Source organism: Ranitomeya imitator, chromosome 5 (genome assembly GCF_032444005.1).
Source record: "Ranitomeya imitator isolate aRanImi1 chromosome 5, aRanImi1.pri, whole genome shotgun sequence".
NCBI classification, from domain to species: domain Eukaryota; kingdom Metazoa; phylum Chordata; class Amphibia; order Anura; family Dendrobatidae; genus Ranitomeya; species Ranitomeya imitator.
In genome coordinates this window covers 266067363-266083072 of record NC_091286.1, presented here as the reverse complement: position 1 = coordinate 266083072, position 15710 = coordinate 266067363, and the positions used below count along the sequence as shown (strand labels likewise).

The 15710-nt window shown below is 42.6% G+C and overlaps 1 protein-coding gene across 1 annotated transcript in view; it reads left to right on the top strand.

Moving 5' to 3' along the window:
• REV3L (REV3 like, DNA directed polymerase zeta catalytic subunit) overlaps positions 1-15710 on the top strand; it is a 291259-nt gene that overhangs the window by 214730 nt on the left and 60819 nt on the right. Inside the window, exons 14-15 of the mRNA XM_069726145.1 lie at positions 10889-11796; positions 15176-15258. Coding sequence (XP_069582246.1) covers positions 10889-11796; positions 15176-15258 — 991 coding nt within the window. The remainder of the gene's footprint in view (positions 1-10888; positions 11797-15175; positions 15259-15710) is intronic.

The window sequence follows — 15710 nt, the reverse complement described above, 5'->3', positions numbered from 1 at the left end:
GAGGTCATTAGATAACACCCCTCCTCATTACAGAGATGTACATCACCTGATTTACTTAATTGGTAGTTGGTTCTCAAGCCTGAACAGCTTGGAGTATGACAACATGTATAAAAAGTATCATGTGATCAAAATACAACTTGGACAGTACGAGGCAGGAAGAAGCGGGTCCTTGCCTGGTTTTAAAAACAAAGATAAACAAGCCTCTTTGAATCGGTCAGTCATAGAACCCCAATCAATAATATGATTAAACAGAGAAGTTAGGTGAGAGGTGAGTAAAGGTTGTAGCATTGTATAAAATTCCCCCGAAAACCCATCCGGGCCGGGTGCTTTAAGCAACTTTAAAGACTTGATGACTGATCCCACCTCTCCAGTAGAAATCGGCTGATTTTAAATTTCCCTTTGGGAAGCGGAAACTTTTGGCGGATCAACCTTATGTAAAAATTTGTATCCATCCTCCCGGGAATCTAGGAATGGGCCATAAAGATCTGCGTAAAAGTCTTTAAAAAACACAGATTTGAGTTATTTCATGGGTAATAGAGCCATCGGGTAATGTAATATTAGAGACTCTAGTAGCCGCTTTGAATGGCTTAGGCAAGGATGCCAAAAGACGTCCTGGTTTATTACCCCACCGAAAATATCGGTTACGTTGATAAGCTAATTGATTGTGTGCCTGTTCGTGCAGTAAGGTATTTAAATTTTAGTTAGCCATAAGAAAGGCCTCTCTGAAAGAGGGAGTATTAAGGTACCGTCACACTAAGCGACGCTGCAGCGATACCGACAACGATCCGGATCGCTGCAGCGTCGCTGTTTGGTCGCTGGAGAGCTGTCACACAGACCGCTCTCCAGCGACCAACGATCCCGAGGTCCCCGGTAACCAGGGTAAACATCGGGTAACTAAGCGCAGGGCCGCGCTTAGTAACCCGATGTTTACCCTGGTTACCATCGTAAAAAAACAACCAGTACATACTTACATTCAGCTGTCTGTCCCTTGCCGTCTGTTTGCTGCACTGACTGCTGGCCGCAAAGTGAAAGCAGAGCACAGCCACAGCGGTGAGTCACCGCTGTGTGACTCACCGCTGTGCTGTGCTTTCACTTTCACTTTGCGGCCAGCAGTCAGTGCAGCAAACAGACGGCAAGGGACAGACAGCTGAATGTAAGTATGTACTGGTTGTTTTTTTACGATGGTAACCAGGGTAAACATCGGGTTACTAAGCGCGGCCCTGCGCTTAGTTACCCGATGTTTACCCTGGTTACCAGTGAAGACATCGCTGAATCGGTGTCACACACACCGATTCAGCGATGTCTGCGGGGAGTCCAGCGACGAAATAAAGTTCTGGACTTTCTTCCCCGACCAGCGACAGCACAGCAGGGGCCTGATCGCTGCTGCCTGTCACACTGGACGATATCGCTAGCCAGGACGCTGCAACGTCACGGATCGCTAGCGATATCGTCTAGTGTGACGGTACCTTTATGTAGCTTAAAATCCCTATATGCTTGAGTAAGCCGGTCTGAGAGGCGGCAGGGAGGACAATTTCTCTTTTTTGTTTGAGACACAAAGGAGATATGTCCCCTAAGCACCATCTTAGCAGTGGCTCAAAATATGTTAATATCGTCCAAGTGTTCCAAGTTATCCTCCAGTTATCCTCCATGAAAGTCTCCCACCAACCAGTTATATAGCGTTTGAAATCATTTGAAGTGTAAAGATATGAGGGAAAACACAAACAAAAAGATAGTGCTACTAGTGGGAAGTTCAAAGTAAGTAAAACCCGAGAATGGTCCGAGATAACCGATGGGAGTATATCAACTGGTTTTAAGAAGGAAAGAAGAGGGGCACGGAATAACCAATAATCAATGCGGGTATGAACGTCATGTACTCTTGAATAAAAGGTGTATTCTCTTTCCGTAGGGTGGCAGCATCTCCAAGCATTAAACTAGATCAAGTCTATATATCAAGGTAGAGAGCACTCCAGTAGGAGAATGAGATGTAGACATAGGTGTAGATCTATCAAGTAAGACATCATGAAGGGTATTTAAATCTCCACCCAATAATATATTAGCGGGATGCCAGCTATGAACAACTTCCACGAGTCTAGCAAAAAAGGAAGGGTTGGCAGTGTTGAGCGCATAAATATTATTGAGGCAGTATTCCCGCTGTTCTATAAGGACTCTAACTAGTAAATATCGTCCCACCTTCTCTCACTGCATCTTGTATAGAGTATTCGAGGTTTTTAGAAAACAAAATGGCCACCCCACGCTTCTTCTTTGAAAAGGAAGCTTCCAAGCACTCCAAATAATGTCTATTACGGAGCGCTGGGTGACCTTTGCAAAGCCAGTTAGTTTCTTGTAAAAAGACGATATGCGGGCCTAAGCGTTTAATATGGTCTAATACCGTTCTGTGCTTTAACGGCAAATTCAGAGCAGCTACATTCCAGGATAAACATTTTAGAGAATCTATATTAATACGAGAAGCTATATCATCGAACGTAGCCATGTTAGCCTATCCCACGTGGAGGACAAAAAGTAGAAATGGTTAAAAAAAAGACAAATGGGCAAAGGTCCATCTCAGCGAGCAAACCTTAATATCCAAATTAACCAAAAAGACTGAATACAGCATGTGCCAAAAGAAAGGGAACCCACCCCCAATTCCCAAACAAACTAAAAAACAACATATAAACCACAATACTGAACATCAAGTTATTATCCCGACTAATAGCATCCCTTAGAAAGGAAATTTACAAGATAAGAACAAATATTGTGCAATACTAAAAAAAAAAAAAAAAAAAAGCCTAGGTATTAATTGTGCAATAAGACTACATCACCACTCAGGAGAGGATGCCTGGGAGGAACGCTCTTTCCTCCAAGGCTTTATCAGGATCATCAAAAAACACCAACTTTCCGTGAAACACCACCCGGAGGCGTGCACGGTATTTAAGGGCAAAACGTGTGCCCCTATCAAGTAACAGTCTACAAACTGATGAGAAATCACGGCCCTTGGCCGCCACCAAAGCGGAGAAGTCCTGAAACATGAGAAGGGAGTGACCCTCGTACTTCAACGAGGAGGAATGTTCAGGTCCAGGCCTGGTGAGCTCGCTCCACTGCCATGGAGCCAGGCAGGCCATGCAAATTGAGTGCCTGCGGGAGCCAGGAGGAACTAAAGTGATGAAGGTCTTTCATTCAGGGACGCCAATGATCCGGAGATTGTTTCGACGACTCCGATTCTCCGAGTCATAGAATATTTCCTGGAGCTGCTCTATTGCATGGTCTTTGTCATTTACTTGAGCAGCATAGGATTGTGTAGCGTCCTCCAAATCGGAAATCCGCTGCTCTGCCGCTGAGATTTTACTGGTGTGTTCAGTCAATTGGGATGTGATTGATTGCAGCAAGCATTGGAAAGACTGAAGTCTGGCGGCAATCGCCGGCATGAGTTTCATTGTAATAGAAGCGGCAATGGCTTGCAGAGATTCCTCAGACATGGCGACATTAGCGTTTGGTGTTTTAGGAGGAGATTTGGCATCCTGAGCCCTGGTTTTAACAGATTTGGAGCTACCAGGTTCACAAATTTATCCATGGGAGATGTAGAGGAGTATGTAGTCACAAGGTATGCATGTAAAAAGAGAGGGGGATACTACAGCTGAGATTTAGCTGAAGCATCTTACATAGTCTATATAATAGGGGTTTAGACATCAAAAAGCCAGGAAGGATTCGATCAAAATTGTTTAGTAAATATGAACAATAGAGTAGGGCCCAACAAGAAACGGGCACAAATACATCCCAGGTAGGGCCAGCGTCAACTGCAATACGGAAGCTGTGCCTCAATGGAGGGGAGCTTTATCCGTTATTTAAAGCAGTAATCACTGCGTAGCGTTGACCTCCGGAAATAGCAGATAGAAAGTTCACATCAGTAGCAGGCTCAGAAGCAGTGTTTGATGTTGGTTCAAGGTGTTATGGAGCCTCAGAGAAATGAAGAAAACTTCAAATGGCAGCAGGGGCAGCAATGAGATAGGAGAAATGCTAACCATTGTGGATATTGTAGGGCCAAAAAAGAGCGACCTTATATGAATCTCTGGTACAAACTAGACCTTCTGCTAAGATCGTAGGAACAGATGCTGCTCTGGTATGCCACCTTCAGGAAGGGTGAGAGTGAGCTGGTGACAGTCCCACTAGTGATCAGAAGTGAGTGGATTATATTTTCATCGCCACCATCGCCTGATGGCTGTGCTAGGAGCTGGGGACAGGGAACTATTTTAATGAAGTGCAGGGATCTGTGGTGCGGGTCCACTCATCAGCCTACAGTGTCTGGTCCTGCTGAGTTTCACAGCCAATATCTCGGCTGTGCCAGCACGTAGAGGGTCAGAGGTGGTCTTGGATTGCTCCACAGGCAGTTCTGTATCCACCCAAACAGGGTCCAAATGAGACCAGCTTCTTTTTGTTGTTATAGGTCGCTTTCTCTAGTGTCCCCACAGATCTCCGAGATCATCCAGGTCACGCCCCCTCACCTCTCCTTTCTGAGCTAATGGTCTTTTAGAGCTGGAGATTTACACATTGAGAGCTTCTTTCTGATATTGCATTGTTTTACTTGTCTGACCCTGAAAATTCCATCTATTCATCCTTAGAGGTCATGTCCGTCTTTTGGACGTTTTCAAGTCTGAACAAAAATTAGTCCACATCTCCTATCTTTCCAAATGACATATCTGTCTAATCAGAGGATATAATATTCCCCACTTTTCATGGTCCACTTCCTTTACTTACCTAGGTATAGTAATATCTCCAGGTGGTATAAACGTGTGCTTTTCACATTTGTGCCTTCTTTGCCTGATCAAAAGGGGGTATTTACCCAAAATCTTTAATACCCTTAGCAAGCCTCTATCTATTTTCCTTGCAGGCTTCTTCAACATATTGATATCACCCTTACATCCTTTGGAGCTATAGGCATCACTAAATTCCCCACAGCCCATTGAAATGAAGGACAGTTGGGCCTACCTATTGTCCACCTATAGTATGTAGTCATTCCACTCATGCACCTCATAAAATAAGGCCTCGATGACCTGTAGTCATCAACCTCTTCGACTCTATATATCTTCACCTTCTACTTGTTATACTTTGTGGACTCCACTATAGAGGATCAAACCTAAAAGATCACCCGATCTTACAATAAGTGATTTTAGTATGGATTAATGTAAAACATAGAGTGGTGGTGGTGTCTTTTAGTGCTCTCACCCCATATGGTCCTTCATAAAGTACCATATATACTCGTGTATAAGTCCAGATTTTCAGCATATTTTTTGTGTGCTGAAAATGCCCCCTCGGCTTATATACGAGTCATTGTCTAGAAAGCCAGTGGGGAAGGAGGAGTCGGCGGCTGTGACATCAAACTCCCCCTCCTAGCGCCGTCGCTGAGTGTCCCGGCATCTTTGTTGTCCCGTTTCAGCAGCTCTTCCTGTTCTGAGTGGTCACGTGGTACCGCTCATTAAGGTAATAAATATGCACACGTCTTCACTCCCATAGACGTGGAGCGCATATTTATTACCTTAATGAGCAGTACCACGTGACCGCTCAGCACAGGAAGAGCTTCCGCATCGGGACAACGGAGATGCAGGGACATGCAGCAACGGCGTGAGGAGTATGACGGGAGAGGACTGGGGGAACCGAGCCATGCATAAAAGGATGGGATGGGGGAGCCAAGCCGTGCATACAAGATGGGACGGAGGGGGAGCCACACAGAGCAGAACAGGGATGGGGGGACAATGCATACCCGGCTTATACTCGAATCAATAAGCTTACCCAGTTTTCCGTGGCAAAATTTGGTGCCTAGGCTTCTACTCGGGTCGGCTTATATTCGAGTATATACGGTATGTATTACTGATGCTGTACAAAACTAGAAATGTTTTCTTGGTGAACATAGCACCAGTGTCCATCCGATAAGAGTCCCTGTGAATACAAATGTAATACTTTATTAATCCAAGTAAACAACCACACCAATTACAATAAAAACAACTAAAAAGCAAAACGGACACATTTTCCTGAAGAAGCCACACTTTGCTGGCATACCGTGTGGGACTCATTGCCTCTCCCTCCTTTTCATCAATATCTAGAGTAATATTAAAAGTAAACGTTTATTTGTATTCTTTATCTGGATCTTTTGATTGTATGTTTGAACGTTTTGCATTCTTTGAACTTTTTTATATTGGGGCTCCTTTTGTCTTTATTGTTGTGAATTATGCTTTTGGGCTCCCTCCGGTGGTTGTAGGTGGTAATGCAGTTGTCCCAGGGCTGCAGTCATGGTAAGGTGTTTCTGCTGATTGCAATTCTGACTGGGGTATTTAGGTTTGCAGGATTCATTAGTCCTTGCCAGTTGTCAATGGTTCTTGGGAGGTGTTGGACCTCTTTCTGGTTTCTCCTGCTTAGCTGCCAATTCAGCAAAGATAAGTGTCTGGGTTTTTTTTCTATGGCACACATGCCGTGTGCTGGATTTTTGATTGTATTTCTGCTCTGTGTGTAGGTTTCTCTGGAGTTGCAGATATACGTTCCACGTCTTTAGTTAGATGGAGGAATTTTTTGTATAATCTGCTGTGGATATTTTTGTAAGGGTTTTAATATTGACCGCACAGAACTCTGTCCTATCCTTTTCTATTTTAGCTAGAGTGGCCTCTTTTGCTAAATCCTGTTTTCTGCCTACGTGTGTCTTTCCTCTCCTACTCACAGTCAATATTCGTGGGGGTCTGCCTATCCTTTGGGGTTCTGCTCTGAGGCAAGATAGTATTCCTATTTCCATCTATAGGGGTATTTAGTTCTCCGGCTGTGACGAGGTGTCTAGGGTTTGTTAGGCACACCCCACGGCTACTTCTAGTTGCGGTGTCATATCAGGATTTGCGGTCAGTACAGTTACCACCTACTCCAGTGAAAGTTATTCATGCAGCTCCAAGGTCACCGGATCATAACACTTTATATAACTTACATTTTGATATTTTTTCTTACAAATATTTCTCCTATATATATTGTATATTTTGGAGGGGGTGCATACTTGTCCACATTTTTACAGTTCCTTGATGATAAACTGTGTTTTGCTTTTTAATAGTTTTTATTGCAATTGGTCTGATGTTTGTTTTGCTTTGATTAATTTAGTATTATATTTGTATTCAAAATGTATCTTATCGTAGGGATACTGGTGCTATTTTTTTTTTACCCAAAAAAATTCTTGTTTTGTACACTTTCCTCTCTCTCCTTTCTAGATTACAGCACCATGCCATTAACACTTTTGGGTGGTGGAGGCCTATCTTTATCCAGTATTACTGACGCTGTCACAATACTTGGACTGGCGGAGACATGGGGTTTGGGGTTTAACTAAAATTTGCTCGGACACAAGTATTAACCCCTTCCCGACATGTGCTTCACGTGTTGAAGATGTGTGGAACGGGCTCAGGAGCTGAACCAGTTTCATAAACTGTTAGACAGCCAGCACTTCCCCCTAACAGCAGCCTTCATGCTCACTCTGATAGTTGCTGTTTAAACCCTTGGATGCCACAATCAATTGCTGACGGCTTCAGTTAGGTTGTTAGATACTGGAGAAAGTCTGAAAATGCGAACCTGTCGGCAGGATTTTAAGTAAACTATAGACACTGTCAGGTTGGTCCTGTTGTACTGATTAAAGTGATACCTTAGTTGGTGAAATCAGTCATGTGGTTGTTGCTTAATCTGTATTTGTAGTTTTCAGTTAACAAGATTCTCGTGCTTCGGGGAGGCCTGTGAAAGGGGAGGGGGGGGGAGGCGTCTTTATGTGGTGTCCTGCTTACATATGCATCCTTATGGGTCTGAGTTAACCCCTTCATGACCCAGCCTATTTTGACCTTAATGACCCGGCCATTTTTTTGCAATTCTGACCAGTGTCCCTTTGAGGTAATAACTCAGGAACGCTTCAACTGATCCTAGCGATTCTGAGATTGTTTTTTGTGACATATTGGGCTTCACGTGAGTGGTAAATTTAGGTTGATAATTTTTGCGTTTATTTGTGAAAAAATCGGAAACTTGGTGAAGATTTTGAAAATGTCGTAATTTTCAAATTTTGAATTTTTATTCTGCTAAACCAGAGAGTTATGTGGCACAAAATAGTTAATAAATAACATTTCCCGCATGTCTAATTTACATCTGCACAATTTTGAAAAAAAAAAATTGGGGGGGGGGGGGAGGGGGCGGCTAGGAAGTTATAAGGGTTAAAATTTGACCAGCCATTTTTACAACAACACTTACAAAGCCATTTTTTTAGGGATTACCTCACATTTGAAGTCAGTTTGAGGGGTCTATATGGCTAAAAATACCCCAAAGTAACACCATTCTAAAAACTGCACCCCTCCAGGTGTTCAAAACCACCTTCAAGAAGGTTATTAACCCTTTAGGTGCTTCACAGCAGCAGAAGCAACATGGAAGGAAAAAATGAACATTTAACTTTTTAGTCACAAAAATGATCTTTTAGCAACTATTTTTATTTTGCCAAGGGTAAAAGGAGAATCTGGACCCCGAAAGTTGTCCAATTTGTCCTGAGTACGTTGAAACTCCACTTTCTGGGCGCACGGCAGGGCTCGGAAGGGAAGGAGCGCCATTTGACTTTTTGAATGAAAAATTGGCTCCTATCTTTAGCGGACACCATGTCGCGTTTGGAGAGCCCCCGTGTGCCTAAACATTGGAGTTCCCCCACAAGTGACCCCATTTTGGAAACTAGACCCTCCAAGTAACTTATCTAGATGTGTGGTGAGCACTTTGGTGAGACCCCCTGATGTGCCTAAACAGTGGAAACCTCTCAATTCTAACTCCAACCATAACCCTAATTGCAACCCTAACCCCAACACACCCCTAACCCTAATTTCAACCTTAACCCTAATTCCAACCCTAAGGCTATGTGCCCACATTGCGGATTTTTCCACATCGTTTTTTGAAAAATCCGCAGGTAAAACGCACTGCGTTTTACCTGCAGATTTACCTTGGATTTCCTGCGTTTTTTGTGCGGATTTCACCTTCGGTTTTACACCTGCGGATTCCTATTGAGGACCTGGTGTAAAACGCTGCGGAATCCGCACAAAGAATTGTCATGCTGCGGAAAATACAATGCAGCGATTCAGCGTGGTATTTTCTGCACCATGGGAACAGTGGATTTGGTTTTCCATAGGTTAACATGGTACTTTAAACTGGATGGAAAACTGCTGCGGATCCGCAGCCAAATCCGTACCGTATACACATAGCCTAATTCCAACCCTAATCCTAATTTCAACCCTAATTCTAACCCTAAACCTAGTGGAAAAATAAAAATAAATATATTTTCTTTATTTCATTATTTTCCCTACCTATGGGGGTGATAAAGGGGGGTTATTTACTATTTTTTATTTTGATCACTGTGATAGGGTCTATCACAGTGATCAAAATGTACCTTGAATGAATGAAAGAATCTGCCGGCCTACAGATTCGGCGGGCGCACTGTGCATTTGCCCGCCATTTTGGAAGATAGAGGCGCTTATCGGAGAAGACGGACGGAAACCGTGAGGGACACTGGGACTCGGGAGGTGGGATCAGAGCGCAGGGGAAGCGGAGGACAGGACGGAGGGGAGGAAAGACTGACTGTGAAATATTATGATTGCTCTGATTGTCTGTTTCACTTTCAACAGCTAATCAGAGCGAGTAGCCACTTTGGGGGGGGGGGGGGGGGGGCAAAGCTACTGCCCCCCCCCCCCTCTCCCCCCCCTTCCCGGGCTCAAGTACAAGCCCCCCTGTTCCTGCAGATCGGGTGAAATTTCAGTTAACCCTTTCACCTGATTTGCAGGAATGCGATCATTCTGTGACACCGCATATGCGTCACAGGTCGGATTGTCACCGACTTTCATGACGCATGCGCTGTCACAGGTCGGGAAGGGGTTAAACAACAACCACAAGACGGATTTTGTCAACCACGGTATTTTAATCCATATATAAGCGCCAACCTGACAGTACAAAACGACACACCCTCATATCCAATAACAGGATCCCTTCATAAGCAGATACTGCACACCAATAGAGAACTATGAAGACTCTGGATCGCAAGATAAATATTAAAAACCACAACTTTTATTACAGAAAATCTAAAATACATATGAATCAAATAACATACTGGTGAGACGTTACAATAAACGGATACAGGATGGGAACAGAAGCTACAGACTGATAGGACCCCTAGTATATGTCACATGTCAAATGACCATAATATAGAAGTGACCATAACATGCTAACAACTCCCTAGTTCTGCTGAATATATAGTAAATCCACGGCATGCGTGTAACTACTACTCCACTCTAGCATCCCATACTAGGCACAATAGTCTCCAACTCTATAATAAGTCACAGCTAAGAGTGATATCTACCTGTGGTCATGCTTGAACCAGGAAGAGAGGGGTCGTACCGACTGAGCGCACCTACTATATATTCAGCAGAACTAGGGAGTTGTTAGCATGTTATGGTCACTTCTATATTATGGTCATTTGTTATTTGACATGTGACATATACTAGGGGTCCTATCAGTCTGTAGCTTCTGTTCCGATCCTGTATCCGTTTATTGTAACGTCTCACCAGTATGTTATTTGATTCATATGTATTTTAGATTTTCTGTAATAAAAGTTGTGGTTTTTAATATTTATCTTGCGATCCAGAGTCTTCATAGTTCTCTATTGGTGTGCCAACCTGACAGTGTCTGTAGTTAGCTTAGCAAAATCTTGCTGATTGGTTCGCCCCCATTTTTCCCCTGTAATGCAATCATGCCGATGGGGTAATTATGACCTCCACCAAATTACTTTACTGCGAGGAGAATTTCTGTTGCCTGATTAACGGTTTACTTACTTGAGCCACAATTATTTTCTCTAATTGTTTCTCTGCAGAGAGGTTGGAGGTCGCATTCTCGCTATTGAGACAAAACTAGCAAATAATCTTTCTGAGTTCGAAGGGGATTTTTCAATGGAGGGACTCGGGCTGTGGAAGACTGCCTTTTCTGCAATGACGCAAAACCCTAGGCCTGTATCACCCACTCGAATGAGCAGACTGATCATGGAGCAAGAGAAGCATAAACTCAATCTTGACGATGATAAAAAGCTTGTGATCATGCCCTGTAAAAACGCACCTGCTCCCGAGAGGGTTGAGCTATGGCTTCAGGCAAAAGAACAGTATGAGTCTTCAAAGGCATCCAGTAAAGTTCCTTTAATTGAAGAGACAAGTGATAAAACTATGAAGACTGTTCCAGCACCCATTGGCTGCAGTAGCTTGCCCCCAAAGGAAGTACAAGTTTTATTGGCACAGCCTGCAAGTTCAGAAGATCAGCCAGGGAACCAAGATAACGTAAAGATCGATATAGCCAGCCCTTCTCCTTCCTTGCCTGTTTCAGACTGCTGTGAAGGGTTAACGGATTCACCGCCTGGAGACGCCAATATTGAACTAAGTGAAAGGACTAATGAAAATGACATGTCCGATTGCTCTGTATCACCAGCATCACCAATGTTAACACCTTGGCAGAACCTTGAATGTTCGGATCATAAACCATCTCCTGAAGACTGCAAAGACTGGAGAGAGGAAAATATGATTCCGTCCCCAGATGATCAGCACATGGCAGATGTGTGTAAAGAAACTGTGAGGAGTGTGAAAAGTGAAGTAAGAATATCAACACCTTCACCTCCTCCACTGAAGCAGAAGAGGCACAAATCCAAACGGGTCTGTCTACATAGTACACCAGTCGCTGAAAGACAGATTGGGCCAGAATCTCCCGATTTGATATCGCTTACTCCGGTAACATCTGGTATGTAGATCCACATAACTAATGTAGAAATGTATTTGGCTTATAGGGCTGCTTAAAGCTCCATTTAGATGATCTGATAATTTTTCGGATTCGAACACCTATCACTTATCAATCTCTCATCCCAATGATTGACTGCAGCGGTCAGGTGCGCTGTAGGTGTGATGTCACGGTTGGAGGCTGTAAACAATTATTGAGAGCAGCAGCAAAAAGATGGTGCTGAAGATGCAAAATGGTCAGACTGGCTGTCAGTTCTCCCAACCCAAGCATGACAGCTGCATAGAAATACATGCTGCCACGCTCAGGTTGGTAGAGCCGCCGACCAGTCTGAGCTTTACATTGGGATCCTTGTCTGATTTGTGCACTCGACTAACTCTTCCCTAAGAGCTTTTTACATGGGACAACAATCATCAGAGTTGCCATTTTCTTCCGATCATTGTTCAGTGTCATGTCCACTGTAAACGTGATTTTTAGGTCATCTTAAAGATGCCATTACGGACATTATCAGCTGTGAATCTCCATTGTGTAAATATATATGGGATATTTTACCAGAGAAATCTGCTTCTTTCTCCGCCAGGACTGATCAGTCATTATCAAAATTCTCAGTTCTAAGGTAAAACTGACTGGCTGCTTCTGATAAGATTCTGTGTATACTGGAGGAGGATGAGGGAGAGGCTTTTCCTGTAGGTCTTCCCTTCTCCCATCTGCGTAGAAGTGTATCCATTAATGAATCGGGGCCTAAGTGGCAGAGTTCTCTGATATACTGTTCCACAGTTGCCTATTTTCTTGTGTACTATTGATTTATGAAATAAAAATTAAAACAACGATTACTCTTTAAAGACAGCTGCCACTTTAGATGAGTTTGTTAGATTAGGTGTAGCCACGCCCCATCCTAACCTGCCTCCTCCCAGCTCCACCCATTAGGGAGGAGCTGCTGAAACTGGCGTGAAAACGGCATAGTTGCAAAATGTTTACGCAGCTCTGTGTAGCGCAAACATTTTGTAACATTTAAATATATTTTGTACCAGAATTCTGATGAATTGAGGCCTGAGTCTGTATTGTCCGAAGCTGCAGAACTGAACACACTCCTTGCAAGCGCAATATCTTTTCACAATTTGATCTGATGGCATTTGGGGATATGTGCTATCTGAATTGGACGCAGTAGAGTTATCTGATGTGAGAAAAATTGGTATTGTGTCTCTCAATTAGATTTCGTCCAACAAATTGGAAAAGCAACTCCTGGTCACACTACTATTACCAAAGTTGGGAGTTTTTGGCAGCTTTGAATCAGGAAACATATCACAGGCCTCTGAGACATGCACCTCACATATTTGTGACATGTCGCATGAATTTTTTGTAAATCAGTAAGATTGGCTAAACCTCAATGAGAACAGCAGAATTTTTTTTTTTCTTAAATCATCAAAAATTTTCAACTAGAAAAAGATGTTCTGGAACTGTGGACTGATTAGAGACAATGATTCAAACTTATAGTATAAATCCAGCCAGCTTCAATTCACTAATTAAAGGGAAGTTCTGGGGAAAAGCGGTTTCTAAAGTGTAATTGTTATCAAAAAATCATTGCAATTTAGCTCATTTGAAAAAGTCTTACTTATTTTAGCTATTTTTGCTCTGGTCTCTTGATTTATTAGAAACTGCTAAACAATTTAGAATTCTGAACCGAGCACTGAATTACAAAAAAAGATTCTTCTAACAATATGTAATATATATATATATATATATATATATATATATATATATATATATATATATATATATATATATATATATATATATATATTAGTGCCTTGCGAAAGTATTCGGCCCCCTGGAACTTTTCAACCTTTCCCCACATATCATGCTTCAAACATGTACATTTTTGGTGAAGAATCAACAACAAGTGGAACGTAATACTTTGTTGCGCCACCTTTTGCTGCAAGTCGCTTGGGGGTATGTCTCTATCAGTTTTGCACATCGAGAGACTTAAATTCTTGCCCATTCTAACTTGGCAAACAGCTCGAGCTCAGTTAGGTTTGATGGAGATCGTTTGTGAACAGCAGTTTTCAGCTCTTTCCACAGATTCTCGATTGGATTGAGGTCTGGATTTTTTCTTGGTCATTCTAATACCTGGATACGTTTAGTTGTGAACCATTCCATTGTAGATTTTGCTTTATGTTTAAGATCATTGTCTTGTTGGAAGACAATTCTTCGTCGCAGTCTCAGGTCTTTTGCAGACTCCAACAGGTTTTCTTCAAGAATGGTCCTGTATTTGGCTCCATCCACCTTCCCATCAATTTTAACCATCTTCCCTGTCCCTGCTGAAGAAAAGCAGGCCCAAACCATGATGCTGCCACCACCCTGTTTGACAGTGGGGATGGTGTGTTCAGGGTGATGAGCTGTGCTGCCTTTACGCCAAACATATCGTTTGGCATTGTTGCCAAAAAGTTCGATTTTGGTTTCATCTGACCAGAGCACCTTCTTCCACATGTTTGGTGTGTCTCCCAGGTGGCTTGTTGCAAACTTTAAACACTTTTTATGGATATCTTTGAGAAATGGCTTTCTTCTTGCCACTCTTCCATAAAGGTCAGATTTATGCAGTGTACGACTGATTGTTCTCCCATGAAGAGACTGTCCCACCTCAGCTGTAGATCTCTGCAGTTCATCCAGAGTGATCATGGGCCTCTTGGCTGCATCTCTGATCAGTCTTCTCCTTGTTTCAGATGAAAGTTTAGAGGGACGGTTGGGTATTGGAAGATTTGCAGTGGTATGATGCTCCTTCCATTTCAAAATGATCGCTTGCACAGTGCTCCGTGGGATGTTTAAAGTTTGGGAAATCATTTTGTATCCAAATCCTGCTTTAAACTTCTCCACAACAGTATCACGGACCTGCCTGTTGTGTTCCTTGGTCTTCATGATGTTCTCTGTGCATCAAACAGAACCCTGAGACTATCATAGAGCAGGTGCATTTATACGGAGACTTGCTTGCACACAGGTGGATTATATTTATCATTATTAGGCATTTAGGACAACATTGGATCATTCAGAGATCCACAATGAACTTCTGGAGTGAGTTTGCTGCACTGAAAGTAAAGGGGCCAAATAATATTGCACGCCCCACTTTTCAATTTTTGAATTTCCACAAAAATGTAAAATAACCAATAAATTTCGTTCAACTTCACAATTGTGTTCCACTTGTTGTTGATTCTTCACCAAAAATTTACATTTGGTATCTTTATGTTTGAAGCATGATATGTGGGAAAAGTTAGACAAGTTCCAGGGGGCCAAATACTTTCGAAAGGCACTGTATATCATCTAGATTACTTTTTCTGTAGTGTATGTTTTAATTAGCTGATTCTGACATATTTAGGTTCAATTTGTCTTCTAGAAGTTCGATTTCAAAAGAGGAGTCAAAGAAGAGGGGCAAACCCTGATAAGCTGCGTCGAGTCCTGCTAACTACTCAGTTAAAGGTAGGTATGGCATGCGTTGCTTTCATGACTATCTTGAAAAATACGAAATGAAATAAGTAGCTAGATACTCCCTCAGAGTAAGCTATTCTTTTTTTCTTTATACAGCTCCCATGGCAGTCTATGGTGTCAGATGCCAAGCTGCTGGGATGTCATATTGGTGCAAATTTGATTTCTGAACTTATGGGATGAATTTATAGGATGTGCCATTAAATTGTCACTTTAAAATGGTTTTTGCAACTTATAAAGAGATTGCTAGGGTATACTGTCACTTTAAAGAGGTTGTCCACTGCCTGGTCAACTCCTTGTTAATTCTTATATTTTCCCCAAATTAAAGTAATAACACTTTTATTCACCTCTGGTGCCAGAGCCTTTCCTATGATGTCAGAACTGGCTATCCTGGGGCTCGCGATCCCTGTAGCCAATCTGTGGCTTCTCAGTATTGCTACCTTTGG